We start from the raw sequence: 14,958 nt of genomic DNA on the forward strand, positions 1-14,958 counted from the left end.
AATCAATCAATCAGCCAGCCCATTAATCAATCAATCAGTTAATCAGTGTCAGTCAATAAATTAATCAGCCAGCCAGCCAATCAATCAATCAGTCAATCAGCCAGCCAGCCAGTCAGTCAATCACAGTCAAACAACCAATCAGCCAGCCAGCCAGTTAAACAATCAATCAGTCAATCAGCCAGTCAGTCAGTTAATCAATCACAGTCAAACAATCAATCAGCCAGCCAGCCAGCCAGTTAATCAATCAATCAGGCAGGCAATCAATCAGTCAGTCAGTCAGTCAGTCAGTCAGTCAACCCACCCCTCCCATGGCGTGTTTCCACTCCCCCCTCCCTCCCCCAGCCAGGCCTGCCAAGCTTTGAAGGTTTGGGCCTACTTTGAGTAGCCCAGCCCTGTTCAGATGGGTCCTTCCACTTTCCAGATGTAATGTCGGCTTCTGCCCATCCCGGTCAGCAGAGTCTCCCTCCCCCCACCAGTGGAGCCATCACCTCCTCCTCCTCCTCCTCCTCCTCCTCCTCCTCGCCCTCCCCCCAAAAGACCAACGTCAGCCATTTCCTCTGGAACTTTATTGGCGCTTTATTGACTTTGGCTAGCCTGCCAGTTGCAGCCCGGAGGGGGGAACGGCCGGTCCCGGTTTCCGAAAAACTACTTCCTCCTTTACTACCTTCCTTTGAGGTTGCTCCTACTGAGCCACGTTACTCTCACGGCCTCGGAGCCTTCCTCCTCCTTGTAGGACAAGGGTGCCCAACCCACGGGTCCGCCAACCGGAACCGGGCCACGGCACGCCAGCAAGCGGTCCACCCAAACCAGCAAAGCCCCCTCTGTGGGATGCGGGCGAGCACACGAAAACCGCGCACCTTACGGTCGACGGGAAAACCTCCCTCCGTGGAACCGGTCCCCGGTGCCCAAAAGATTTGGGTGGGGGTGGGGGTGGTGAGGAACCTCTGACCTAGGAAGTGGACGGTTTGCTAAGCTAAGAATTTGGAGAACGTCCACCCTGAGCTGGACACTATGCCCGTACACATCCACCATCCCAGCGTCCTTCGCTCCCAGCCCTCTCTCCGGCTGCCGGACAGGGTAGGTTGCTGCCCTCGTTCGCCACACAAAATGGTGTCCCGCAAGATAAACTAAAACACTGCCTTCCCTTCTTGAGAAAATTTAAGGGTCAGGCTCCTGAAGTTTGAGGCCTTTGCAGCCGGAGTCCGGCTTGAATTTGGCCAAGGTCTCCAGAGGCACGGGAAGTGGAGAGCAGGAGAGGAGCGGGTGCACTGGGAGGAAGGGGTTCCCGTCCTTGCCGTCCTCCCCGTAGCAGGGCGGCAAGCAGTCCCCCGCGTGAGCTGCCTGGTGCCCCTTCAGCTGCTTCCGCTGGCCGAAGACGAGGCCGCACTCGGTGCACGGATACACCCGTTCCACCGTGTGCGTCAGCTGATGAGTCCGCAGATTCCCCTTGTACTTGAAGCTCTTCCCGCACTCCAGGCAGGCGAAAGGCCGCTCGCCGGTGTGGATGCGCCGGTGCTTCATCAGGGTGGTCTTCAGGTTGAAGGTCTTGCCGCACTCGCCGCAGACGAAGGGCCGCTCCCCGGTGTGGATGCGCTGGTGGGTGACCAGGGTGCCCTTGCGGTTGAAGCTCTTCCCACACTCGGCACAGGAGAAGGGCTTCTCGCCGGTGTGGATGCGCCGGTGCTTGATCAGCTCGCCGTTGTGGCTGAAGCTCTTCCCACAGTCGGCGCAGGCGAAGGGCCGCTGGCCGGTGTGGATATGCTGGTGCCGGGTGAGGTCCCCGTTACGGCTGAAGCTCTTCCCGCAGTCGGCGCAGGCAAAGGGCCGCTCGCCCACGTGGATCTTCTGGTGGAGGAGGAAGGTCTTCCGCGCGCAGAAGCCCTTGCCACAATCGCCGCAGACAAAGGGCCGCTCGCCCCGATGGATCTTCTGGTGGGTGAGGAAGTTGGCCTTGTGGTTGAAGCGCTTCCCACACTCGAGGCAAGAGAAGGGCCTCTCGCCGGTGTGGATGCGCTGGTGCAGGACGAAAGTCTGCTTGGAGCAGAAGCTCTTGCCGCAAATGGGGCAGCCGAAGGGCTTCTCCCCCGTGTGGACCCGCCGGTGGCGCATCAGGTCTCCCTTCTGGCTGAAGCGCTTCCCACACTCGGCGCAGGGGAAGGGCCTCTCCCCCGTGTGGACCCGCAGGTGGGTCACCAGGTTGCCTCGGTGCGGGAAACGCTTCCTGCAGACGCTGCAGGCGAAGGGCCGCTCGGGGCGCCGGTAGGCCTCAGTCCCGCCGGAGACGATGCTGGTCAGCTTTTCCACGGGGGATCGTCCGGGATCGGAGGCGGGTACCGGGGCCACATCCTGAACCCCAGGGGAGCTCGTTGGCGCCCTTGGAGCTGCCCCGGGCTTCCTCTTGGGGCGGACCCGGGAAGGAGTTGCTTCCACCCGCTTTCCGCACGGCTCCTGGCTCAGCTTTCCCCGCGGTGCGCTGGGACTCGGCTCCAGGCCGCCGGCTGGCGGAGAAAAAGAGAATTACCCGAGGGATCTGGGATCGGAACGCGGTACGTCGAGGATTTAAGCTGTTAACGACTTACAAAGTAAAGGCAACTCGCAAGCCCCACGCTGGGCGACCAAAAGCGGGTTGAACGCCTTGTCGTCCTCGTCCAGTTCCATCTTCACAATAACGTCAGGATTGGGGTCAGCTGGGGATGGGGGGGGCAAAAAGGTGGGTCACCAAGGGGAGGGGGCAACGGGACTGGAGTCCCACAGGGGGAAAAGACCACCCACCCCGGGTTCCATTGCTCCAGCCACGAGGCCGGCCAACTCACAGGAATCGCTGCTGGCTTCCTCGTCGCTCTCCTCCCGGAGACCGGCGCGGTAGGAAGGATCCTCCGATTCCTCCTTGATCACAAGCTCGGGCCGGATCTCTGGAACAAAACCCACGGTTGTGTGATTGCAGCTTCTCCACCCGAGGCAGGTGGCGCGCTTCCCCGGAGCAAGCGTCAGGGTGTCCCCGTCTGGTGTCTTTCGTGAACCCCACCCCAGGGAAGACGGCTTGCGAGAAGAGATTGGACAGCCCCATCGGTCCGAAATGGTGTTGGGTCTCCTGCTTTGAGCAGAAGGTTAGACTAGAGGACCTCCGAGGTCCCTTCCAGCTCTGCCCTGCTATGATTCTGGAAGGGTCTCTTTCTTGAGTATGAGGTTTGACTAGATGACCTCTAAAGTCCCCCCCCAATTCTGTTATTCTATGTTTCTGCAAGGGTCTCCTGCTCAGAGGGGAGGTTGGACTAGATGACCTCCGAGGTGCCCTTCCAGCTCTGTCATTCTGTGATTCAGGAAGGGTCTCTTTCTTGAGTATGAGGTTTGACTAGATGACCTCTGAAGTGCCCTCCAATTCTGTTCTTCTATGTTTCTGTACGGTTCTCCTGCTCAGGGAGGAGGTTGGACTAGATGACCTCCGAGGTCCCTTCCAACTCTGCAATTCTGTAATTGGGGAAGGGTCTCTTGCTTGAGGAGGGGGTTCGACTAGATGACCTCTAAGGTCCCTTCCAACTCTTGCCATTCTGCAAATTCTGTGAGGGTCTCCTGCTGGAGCAGGGGGTTAGAGTAGATGACCTCCGAGGTCCCTTCCAGCTCTGTTATCTGATGATTCTGGAAGGGTCTCTTTCTTGAGTATGAGGCTGGACTATGTGACCTCTAAAGTCCCCTCCCATTCTGTCATTCTACGTTTCTGTAAGGGAGGAGGTTGGACTAGATGACCTCCTAGGTCCCTTCCAACTTTGTTATTCTGCGCTTCTGTAATTCTGTCTCTTCTTGGGCAGGGGGCTGGGCTAGATGACCTCCGCGGTCCCTTCTAACTCTGTGATTCTGTCATTGGGGAAGGCTCTCTTGCTCGAGTAGGGGGTTCGACTAGATGACCTCTGCGGTCCCTTCCAACTCTTTGCCATTCTGCGATTCTGTGAGGGTCTCCTGCTGGAGCAGGGGGTTGGACTAGATGACCTCCCAGGTGCCTTCCAACTCCCCGATTCTGTCATTGGGGAAGGGTCTCTTGCTCGAGTAGGGGGGTTGGACTAGATGACCTCTAAGATCCCTCCCGGCTCTGCGATCCTATGATTCCGCGAGGTTCCTCCTACATTATCCAGAAGAGGAGAACCACACAGGCGGAAGGGACCTCGGAGGTCTTCTAGTCCAACCCCCTGCTCCAGCAGGAGAACCGTACCCCGTTCTGGACGAAACGGCCATCTTGATCTTTTTTGGAAGACAACTCCCCTCCCCCTCCCCCCTCCCCCCCAGTGCATCTTCTGGTGGCAAGCTGTTCCGCTGGTTCGTTCTTTTCGCTCCCGGGCCTTACCTGATGGCGAGAACGTCTCTCCCTCGGCCAGGTCTCGGGGACGCCCGATGCGCAACTCCTCCCCCGGCTCCTCTTTCACTTTGGCCCCTGAAGGGAGTTGGGGGAGGGGCGCGGTCAAGGCACGGGGCACACAGTTCGGATCCTCCTTACCCTCCCCCCTCGCCGCCGCCCCGTGAAGTTGGGATGCCAAGGTCCAACCGGTCCCCCCCGCAAAAAGAAAGGAGACGGGGCTTTGATACCCCCGGCCAGTGCTTTTTTTGTAAAAGAAAAAGGTGACGGAACTCCGTTCTGAGCGTTCTATGAGAAAAAAAGCCCTGCCCCTGGCCAACCGGGAGTAAGAAGTCTCCCACTTCTTGCCGGGCAGCCAGGATCCCCCACCCTTCTTTTACTCCGCTACCTCCCCTCCCCCAAGCAAATCGGGGTCGGGGATGTCTGTCAGAATACAAAGTAGGTTTTGCCTGAGTAAGAAGCCCCCTCCTCCAAAAAGACTAGCTAAAAGTCAATCCCTACCAAGGAGAAGGGAAGGGGAATGGCGGCACAGCGTGGCGCCCAACGAGGGATCCGCCACCTCTGGAACAAAAGGCTGCCGCAGGCAGGCAGGAAGACACACACACACACACACACATACACACACACACACATGCACACATGAGACGCACAGCCCTCCTCCCTGTACAGCAGACATGGCAAACCCGCGACGTCGAACGACGTATCGGGGAGAGTTTTGCCATTGCCGGCAATCGGGTGGGTGCGGCGGTGCGGCTTCTGCACGACACGTCCAGCCCGCAGGCCGGCAATTTGACACCCCTGCTCTACAGGGAGGCTTTCCTGCCGGTCACTCCAAAGAGACCCCCCCAAGGGTCACCAGGACTTTTCTCGCCAGGGAAAGGGGTCTCTGCTGTCCGTCAGAGGGGATGGTTCCGCTCCGGGGTGCCACGGATGCCAAGGACCAGGGAAGAAACCCGTGAGCAAAAGACCGATCGGGGAGATGCTGATACTCCTCGACTTTCAACGGTTCGTTTGGCAGACGGCAGGGAAAAAAAAACGCAACTGGGGACCGCTCTTCGCACATCCCCATGGTCATGAAACCGAAACGCGGACCCTTGGCAGCTGACTCGTATTTACGACGGTCGCAGCGTCCCGGAGATCAGGCGATCGATCCCCATTTCGCGACTTTCTGACAAGCAAAGTCAATGGGGACGCTGGATTCACTTCACCACCGGGTTGTCAGCTTAATAACTGCAGGGATTTACTCAGCAACGGAGGCAAGGGAGGTCATAAAAAAAGGGGGCAAAACCTGCTCCATGCTTCCCGTAGACAACATAAAATGTCGGGCTGACTCGTGGCTGTAAGGTGAGGACAGGTGAGGGTAAACAGAATTTGCAATCCAGCCAGATGCTCTCCCCTCGCCACCACCTCCTGTGTACCTTTCCTCACCCGGATCACCCCAATTCCAAGGGACACCCCCCCGAAAGGTAATCTCACCTGGATTGGCAAGTTTGGGTCTTGCCCAAGGGGTCTCCATCTTCCCGTAGCGGCCAGCTGTCCCGTCTCTCTTCTCTGACCAAAAGGGTCACATTAACGAATCCTGTCCGGGGCAGGAGAGATGGCATGAATGAAGGAGAATGGAGAAAAAAAACCCCAACACAATCAGAATCAAGGAGAGGGTCCCTGTCCTTTCCCAGCCTGGACCCCCACAAAACCCGGGTGTTCGGCTGGAAAGCCGGAACATCAGCGAGAATATTTCCACTTCAGGACTAACCCACATCACCGATATGCCTCGATCTGCCAACATTCGTTTAGCGACCGTTCGAAATTATTTATTTATTTATTTATTTATTATTTATTAATTTAATTTGTATACGGCACTGAAAAACAGGGACTTAACGACCGCTTTTCACACTTACGACTGCGAAGCATCCCCCGCGGTCGCGTGAGCAAAATTCAGGCGCTTGGCAACCGGCGCACATTTATGACGGTCGCAGCGTCCCGGGGTCCCGCGATCCCCTTTTTGCGACTTTCCGGCAAGCCAAGTCCACGGGGGAAGCCCGATTCACACAATGACCTTGTGAGTCATTTGATTACTGCGATGATTCACTGAAGGACTGCAGGAGGAAGAAAAGGTCACAAAACGGGGCGAAACAGGCGGCTGTCTTGCTAAGCAAGAGAAATTTTGGGCTCGCTTGCGGTCATACTTCAAAGGACTAGTTGACGCTTTCCTGCTGGCCATTCGTTTCAGGGGGAAACCCCAAAGTAGCCTTCGCTGCTTCCTAGATGCCCCTCACTTTCCCTCCTAAATCAATCAATCAAAATAGAGCTGGAAGGGACCTTGGAGGTCATCTAGTCCAACCCCTTGCTCGAGCAGCACCCTCTTATTGAATCATAGAAGAACAGTTGGAAGGGCACTGGAAGGTCATCTAGTCCAACCCATTGCTTGAGCAGGACACCCTTACAGAATCATAGAATAACAGTTGGAAGGGACCTGGAAGGTCATCTAGTCCAACCCATTGCTCGAGCAGAACACCATTACAGAATCATAGAGTAACAGAGTTGGAAGGGACCTGGAAAGTCATCTAGTCCAACCCATTGCTCGAGCAGAACACCCTTACAGAATCATAGAATAACAGCTGGAAGGGACCTGGAAGGTCATCTAGTCCAACCCATTGTTCCAGCAGGACACCCTTACAGAATCATAGAGTAACAGAGTTGGAAGGGACCTGGAAGGTCATCTAGTCCAACCCATTGCTCGAGCAGCCTTCGCTGCTTCCTAGATGCCCCTCGCTTTTCCCCTAAATCAATCAATCAAAATAGAGCTGGAAGGGACCTTGGAGGTCATCTAGTCCAACCCATTGCTCCAGCAGGACCCTCTTACTGAATCATAGAAGAACAGTTGGAAGGGCACTGGAAGGTCATCTAGTCCAACCCCTTGCTCAAGCAGAACACCCTTACAGAATCATAGAGTAACAGAGTTGGAAGGGACCTGGAAGGTCATCTAGTCCAACCCCCTGCTCCAGCAGCAGACCCTAGGCCAGGGGGTGGGGGGACCTTGGCTCTTTGAGGAGGCGTGGACTTTAAACTCCTAGAATTCCTCAGCCAGCACGGCCACCTCAGGAATTCTGGGTATTGAAGTCCAGAAGTCCTGAAAGGACCAAGGTTGCCTACCCCTGCCCGGGGCCATTTCAATCGATCAATCGATCGATCAATCAATCAGAATAGAGCTAATTCCACCAGCCCAGTCCCAGAGACCCCCACCCCTCTTCTCTCCGAGCCCTCCGGGGTACGACCCCCTTGGCTGACGCACAGCGGGGAGGTGGGGGCCCTGAGGCTGCGAAGGGCGAGTCCACCCTGCACGAGTCGGTGTGTGTGCGTGGGGGGGGGGAAAGCGGGAGGATCGGGCGCCCCTGGAAGTGGGCTGCTTGGTCAGCGACTTTTTTTCCCCCGGGGGGGGCGACCCTTCTGATGTCCTGCAGGGGGCTGGACTAGATGACCTTCCAGGTCCCTTCCAACTCTGCAGGCTCCAGCGGAACTCTCCCAAGAATCGGCTCTGGGTGGGGGTGGGGGTCTTCGGGGTTAGGAGGCCGCCTCCAGGATGGGCAAATAGTTGGGGGGGGCAAGTAGATGGGAAGGCAGCACCCCCCCTCTTTTGCCAGGAGCCTCCAGGATGGGCAAATGGGGAGGCAAGTAGGTGGGGGGGCAAGTAGATGGGAAGGCAGCCCCCCCACTTTTGCCAGGAGCCTCCAGCATGGACAAGTAAGTGGGGGGGGTCAAGTAGGTGTGGGGGGGCCAAGTAGGCAGGGGGGGGCAAGTAGATGGGAAGGCAGCGCCCCCCCCTTTGGCAAGGAGCCTCCCCTCCCTCTCCCCCACCGGTCCGATGAGGAAGGCTGGGTGGGGGGGGCGACAAAGGGAGGAACAGGGCGCCCCCCCACCCCCCAGCCCCCCCAAAAAAGCCTCAAGGGGCGCTTCAGCTCTCCGGCAGGGGCGCCCTCGGAGCTCCCCAAACGGCCCTGCCCGGGGTGGGGTGTGTGTGCGTGTGTGTGGGGAATAATAATAATAATAATAATAATAATAATAATAATAATAATAATAATAATAATAATAATAAGTTGGAAGGGACCTTGGAGGTCATCTAGTCCAGCCCCCCTCCTCCAGTGGGAGAGCCTGAGAGAATCACAGAAGGACAAGAGTTGGGAGGGATCTGGCAGGAAATAATTAATAATAATAATAATAATAATAATTAATAATAATAATAATAATAGTAAATAACAATAATTAAATAACAATAATTTAATAATAATAATAATAATAATAATAATAATAATAATAATAATAATAATAATAAATAACAATAATAACAATAATAATAATAATAAGTTGGAAGGGACCTTGGAGGTCATCTAGTCCAGCCCCCCTCCTCCAGTGGGAGAGCCTGAGAGAATCACAGAAGGACAAGAGTTGGGAGGGATCTGGCAGGTAATAATAATAATAATAATAATAATAATAATAATAATAATAATAATAATAATAATAATTATTATTATTATTATTATTATTATTATTATTATTATTATTATTATTATTATTTTATTTATATAAAGTTAGCTGGGGTGGGGGGCAGCGACCCCCCCCCTTTTGCAAGGAGCCTTTTTCCTTCCCCTCCCCTGCCCCAGAGGCCTACCTGGCCGGCCGGTCCGAGGAGGAAACGGGGGGGGGGACGCCAAGAGACCCTCCCCCACACACACAGACACACACACACAACACACACACACACACACACACACACACACACACACCGCCGTGCGCCCAGGGCGCACGGAGACTTGGAGAGGTGATCCTCGGCCGCCGATGCCTTTGTTGGGGGAGGGAGGGAGGGAGGACTACAACTCCCGGCGGACCCCGCGCGGGGGTCTCCGCCCACCCACCCACCCCTGGCCGAAGCCCCTCCCCCTTTCCTCCCACCCACCCACCCCCACTTTGGGTCGTCTCCGACCAGCAGCTCCCCCTGGCGGAGACTCAGGGCGGCTTACAAGCTTAGCAGTAGCCTTCATTCTATGTATAGGCCTGCTTGTTAGGGCTTTCACACACACACACCCAGCGGCATTTTTACAAAGTCAGCTTAATTGCCCCCAACAATCTGGGTCCTCATTTTACCGACCTCGGAAGGACGGAAGGTTGAGTCAACCTTGAGCCTGGTGGGATGCGAACCTGCACTAATTGCAGGCAGCTGGTGTTACTTAAGGAGGCATCAGCCCACTGCTCCACCAAGGCTCTTAAATATAAATAAATAAATATTATTACTGTTACTGTTATTATTACTGTTGTTTTGCATTATTATTATTATTATTATTATTATTATTATTATTATTATTATTGTTATTATTATTGTTGTTGTTATTATTATTATTATTACTGTTGTTTTGTTGTTTTTATTATTATTATTATTATTATTATTATTATTATTATTATTATTATTATTATTATTATCATCATCATTATCATCATCATCATCATCTCCCCACCCCAACCCCTCCTGCACGGGTGTGCGTCTGTGTGTGTGTGTGTGTGTGTGTGTGTGTGTGTGTCTCCTGGACCGAGCGATGACAGGGCAAAGGGCAGAGATGCGATCAGCCTGGAATCACAGAGCTGGAAGGGACCTCGGAGGTCATCTAGTCCAACCCCATGTGCAAGCAGGAGACCCTTATAGAACAGTAGAATAGAATAGAATAGAATAGAATAGAATAGAATAGAATAGAATAGAATAGAATAGAATAGAATAGAATAGAATAGCTGGAAGGGACCTCGGAGGTCATCTAGTCCAACCCCATGTGCAAGCAGGAGACCCTTATAGAACAGTAGAATAGAATAGAATAGAATAGAATAGAATAGAATAGAATAGAATAGAATAGAATAGAATAGAATAGAATAGAATAGAATAGCTGGAAGGGACCTCGGAGGGCATCTAGTCCAACCCCATGTGCAAGCAGGAGACCCTTATAGAACAGTAGAATGAATAGAATAGAATAGAATAGATAGAATAGAATAGAATAGAATAGAATAGAATAGAATAGAATAGAATAGAATAGAATAGCTGGAAGGGACCTCAGAGGTCATCTAGTCCAACCCCATGTGCAAGCAGGAGAACCTTACAGGAGAGCAGAGTGATAGAATAGAATAGAATAGAATAGAATAGAATAGAATAGAATAGAATAGAATAGAATAGAATAGAATAGAATAGCTGGAAGGGACCTCGGAGGGCATCTAGTCCAACCCCATGTGCAAGCAGGAGACCCTTATAGAACAGTAGAATGAATAGAATAGAATAGAATAGATAGAATAGAATAGAATAGAATAGAATAGAATAGAATAGAATAGAATAGAATAGAATAGAATAGAATAGAATAGAATAGCTGGAAGGGACCTCAGAGGTCATCTAGTCCAACCCCATGTGCAAGCAGGAGAACCTTACAGGAGAGCAGAGTGATAGAATAGAATAGAATAGAATAGAATAGAATAGAATAGAATAGAATAGAATAGAATAGAATAGAATAGAATAGAATAGAATAGAATAGCTGGAAGGGACCTCGGAGGGCATCTAGTCCAACCCCATGTGCAAGATGGACAGTATTTCACATTTATTTGTTGTGTATATGTAGGGGTGTGGGTCTATACATATGTTGTATACAGTAGGTTTTAGGCGTGTGTCATGTATGTGTTCCGCTTTGAGAGCGGGCAACTAAATTTCGTTTTGATGTGCGCCGTTGTGCCCACAGTAAAAAAAAAAGACAATAAAGGCTTATCTTATCTTATCTAACTATGGCCCCCTTGAGAGGACTCTCGGACTCCAACTCCCAGAATTCCTGGCTGCCTGGGGCAGGGTTTGGTTTATTAAAATTGAGGTTTATTCTGAGAAGGCGAGCTGGTCCCTTCGATGACTGGCAGACTTCAACTCCCAGAGTTCCTGAGCCAGCCATCTTGGCTGTGGGATTCTGGGAGTTGAAGTCCCCCACCCCTTCCATTCCTTGCCGCGAAGCGCCGTCTGCGCATGCTCGGACTCTCCTTCCGAGCGCTCAGATTCTTCTTCGGAAGCGGCGGCGGCGAGGGCCCGGCGCGGAGCCTCCTGGGAGTTGAAGTCCCCGCCTGGCCAGGAACGAAAGAGGGCCGAGGGAGGGAAGACTTCCGGCCGTTGCCGCGCTTACCAGCGAGAGGCGCGGCCGGAGCGGCCGGAAGACCGCTTTCCCGAGCCGGCCGGCGGAGAGAGCGGCCGGCCAAGCCCCCACTTCCGCCTCCCCTGGTTTCCGGCGAAACTTGTCTGCTCGCCGGGACTCATGGCGGCTGTCGGGCTCTTCCTGGGACGAGGTGCAGGGGGGGGAAAAGAGGGGGGTGGAGTCCTGGGGGGATATTTGGGGGGGGTCCTGGGGGTGGGGTGGGTTGGGAATGGGGAGGGGAGGGGGGGTCCTGGAGGGGGGATTTGGGGGGCATTGGGGGTCCTGGGGGGCGGGGTCAGCTAGAAATGTGGGCGGAGCTTAGGGTGGGGGGGCCAAACCAGGGGGAGGTCCTGGGAAGGGGAGGGGGGTCCTGGAGGGGGGATTTGCGGGGCATTGTGGGTCCTGGGGGGCGGGGTCAGCTAGAAATGTGGGCGGAGCATAGGGTGGGGGGGCCAAACCAGGGGGAGGGTCCTGGGAAGGGGAGGGGGGTCCTGGAGGGGGGATTTGGGGGGCATTGGGGGTCCTGGGGGGCGGGGTCAGCTAGAAATGTGGGCGGAGCTTAGGGTGGGGGGGCCAAACCAGGGGGAGGTCCTGGGAAGGGGAGGGGGGTCCTGGAGGGGGGATTTGGGGGGCATTGGGGGTCCTGGGGGGCGGGGTCAGCTAGAAATGTGGGCGGAGCTTAGGGTGGGGGGGCCAAACCAGGGGGAGGGTCCTGGGAAGGGGAGGGGGGTCCTGGAGGGGGGATTTGGGGGGCATTGGGGGTCCTTGGGGAGCGGGGTCAGCTAGAAATGTGGGCGGAGCTTAGGTTGGGGGCGGAACCAAGGGGAGGGTCCTAGGCAGGGGAGGAGGGTCCTGGAGGGGGGATTGCTGGGGGGGGTGATTTGGGGGAACATTGTGGGTCCTGGGGGGGCAGAGTGAGCTAGAAATGTGGGCGGAGCTTAGGGTGGGGGCGGAACCAAGGGGAGGGTCCTAGGCAGGGGAGGAAGGTCGTGGAGGGGGGATTGCTGGGGGGTGATTTGGGGGGGCATTGTGGGTCCTGGGGGGGCAGAGTGAGCTAGAAATGTGGGCGGAGCTGGGGGTGGGAGGGTCCTGGGGAGAGGGATTTGGGGGGGGCATTAGTGTTCCTAGGGGGCGGGGTCAGCTAGAAATGTGGGTGGAGCTTAGGGTGGGGGGGAATCCAGGGGGAGGGTTTTGGAGGGGGCATTGTGGGTCCTGGGGAGCGGAGTGAGCTAGAAATGTGGGCGGAGCTTGAGGTGGGAGGGTCCTGGGGAGGGGGGTTTGGGGGGCATTCGGGTTCCTAGAGGTCGGGGTCAGCTAGAAATGTGGGTGGAGCTTAGGGTGGGGGGGGCAAAACCAGGGGGAGGGTCCTGGGCAGGGGAGGAGCGTCCTGGAGGGGGGGATAGCTGGGGGGGCGATTTGGGGGGGGCATTGTGGGTCCTGGCTTTGGCGGGGTGGCTAGCTGGTCTTGCGATTCGGGGAGCTTCCTGATGAACTGGGGGGGGCAGGTGGCGGCAGGGAGGATCTTGGGAGTGGGAGGTGGGCAGTAGAGGATGGGGCAGCTGAATCCCCGGTGGGGGAGGTGGCAGGGTAACCTGGGAGTGTGGGCGGAGCTTCGGGTTCGGGGGGGGTGAGGTATGGGGAGAGATGGAGCGGCGGGAGGGATCTGGGGGGACCTGGGCTTTTCTGGGGGGGGTGGCACCTGAGTGTCAGGGGGAATAAGGTACCGGGAGGGGGGAACAGCCGGGGAGGGGTCCGATTTTCCCCCCCCTCTGACGCAGCCCTCTCCCTCCCTCCAGTAGGGACCCGCTGGATGGCCACGCTGAGCCAGATGCACCGTCTGGGCCGTCCCAAGCGCCCCCCCTCCCCGCCGGGCCCGCTGGAGGGCCGCCCGCAGCTGAAAGGGGTAGTGCTGAAGACGCTGATCCGGAAGCCCAAGAAGCCCAACTCGGCCAACCGCAAGTGCGCCCTGGTGCGCCTGAGCACGGGCAAAGAGCTGGTGGCCTTCATCCCCGGCGAGGGCCACAACCTGCAAGAGCACATGACCGTCCTGGTGGAAGGCGGCCGCAAGCAGGACCTGCCCGGCGTCAAAGTCCGGATCGTGCGGGGCAAGTACGACTGCGCCCACGTCAAGAAGAAGACGGCCTAAGAGGGCGCGCGGACGGACACACAACGCACAACACACACACACCCAGGAAAACGCAGCCGGGATGGCAAAAACGGGAGCCGTTCTCCCCGGAGTAGGAGGAATCAGCAGCCGGGAGGGCGGCTCCTGTCAAATTTGGGAGCGAGCGGTGCGGAGGAACCGGCCGCATCTGATCCCCGGACCGACGACGTTCAACAATGAGTCGTTCAGTGAATAAATGGGGAGGGGGGAGTCTTCAGCCCCTCCCACCTGGACTACTTCTTGCTTGGCTTTTGTGTGGCAAAGGTGGGGAAGGAGGGAGGGAAGGAGAGAGAGGGAGGATGGGAACGAGGGATGGATAAGATTGGATGGATGGATGGAGACAGACACCCAGTTGACGGAGATGACAGATGGATGGATAGATATGATGGATGGTTAGAGACAGACAGACAGGATTGATGGATATGATGGGTGGGTGGGTGGATAGATAGAAAGATAGATAGAAAGATAGATATGTAAGATAGATAGATAGATAGATAGATAGATAGATAGATAGATAGATAGATAGATAGATAGATAGATAGATAGGTAAGTAGATAAATAGATGATAGATATGTAAGTTGGTAGGATAGGTGGATAGAGGGACGGAGAGACAGACAAAAAGAGATGGATAGATAGATATGTAAGTTGGTAGGATAGATAGAGGGATGGAGAGACAAGGATGGATGGATAGATGATAGATATGTAAGTTGGTAGGATAGATGGATAGATAGAGGGACGGAGAGACAGACAAAGATGGATAGATAGCAAGATATGTAAGTTGGTAGGATAGAGGGACGGAGAGACAAAAAGATGGATGGATAGAAAGGTATGTAAGTTGGTAGGATAGATAGAGGGACGGAGAGACAGAAAGAAGGATAGATAGATATGTAAGTTGGTAGGATAGATAGAGGGATGGAGAGAGAAAGACAGAGTAGATAGACATAGATATACAGAGTGGATAGATATAGAGTAGATTAGATAGAGATAGGTAGATATACGGAGTAGATATAGAGTAGATTAGATAGATATACAGAGTAGATTAGATATAGGTAGATATAGATATACAGAGTAGATAGATGTAGATAGATATGCAGAGGAGATATAGAGATAGGTACATATAGATATACAGATAGTCAGGAAACACCCCCCCCCATCCACATCTTAGGAAATAAGAACTCTTGGAGCCAGGTTTGTCCAAAAAGGAGTTTTTACTAGGATGAGATCGGTTGTGGAAATACAAGACAGGATCTGGCACT

General features: G+C 54.6%; 2 protein-coding genes across 4 annotated transcripts; one reads left to right on the forward strand and one right to left on the reverse strand.

The window, feature by feature from the left end:
* Nucleotides 1–561: 561 nt before the first annotated feature.
* Nucleotides 562–9,027, reverse strand: LOC310650561 (uncharacterized protein). Of its 3 annotated transcripts, XM_083380130.1 has the most exons (7): nucleotides 9,012–9,027; nucleotides 6,244–6,441; nucleotides 5,822–5,924; nucleotides 4,337–4,423; nucleotides 2,814–2,912; nucleotides 2,580–2,687; nucleotides 562–2,498 (listed from the first exon to the last, which is right to left on the reverse strand). In XM_083380130.1, exons 3-7 carry the CDS (start codon nucleotides 5,859–5,861, stop codon nucleotides 1,159–1,161), a joined length of 1,674 nt encoding a protein of 557 aa, XP_083236256.1. In that variant the 5' UTR covers nucleotides 5,862–5,924; nucleotides 6,244–6,441; nucleotides 9,012–9,027; the 3' UTR covers nucleotides 562–1,158. The 3 variants fall into 3 exon arrangements, with proteins under 3 accessions (XP_083236256.1, XP_083236255.1, XP_083236257.1); XM_083380129.1 differs by lacking the exon at nucleotides 9,012–9,027 and having other exon boundaries at nucleotides 6,244–6,976; XM_083380131.1 differs by lacking the exons at nucleotides 6,244–6,441; nucleotides 9,012–9,027 and having other exon boundaries at nucleotides 5,822–6,147.
* MRPS12 (mitochondrial ribosomal protein S12) lies at nucleotides 8,079–13,938 on the forward strand (the record flags this gene model as incomplete). The annotated part of the gene is made up of 3 exons (XM_083380127.1): nucleotides 8,079–8,086; nucleotides 11,364–11,689; nucleotides 13,335–13,938. 3 exons carry the CDS (start codon nucleotides 8,079–8,081, stop codon nucleotides 13,682–13,684), a joined length of 684 nt encoding a protein of 227 aa, XP_083236253.1. The 3' UTR covers nucleotides 13,685–13,938.
* Between the last annotated feature and the right edge of the window lie 1,020 nt (nucleotides 13,939–14,958).

Source organism: Vipera ursinii (assembly GCF_947247035.1).
Source record: "Vipera ursinii genome assembly, contig: scaffold_232, whole genome shotgun sequence".
Lineage (NCBI taxonomy): Eukaryota > Metazoa > Chordata > Lepidosauria > Squamata > Viperidae > Vipera > Vipera ursinii.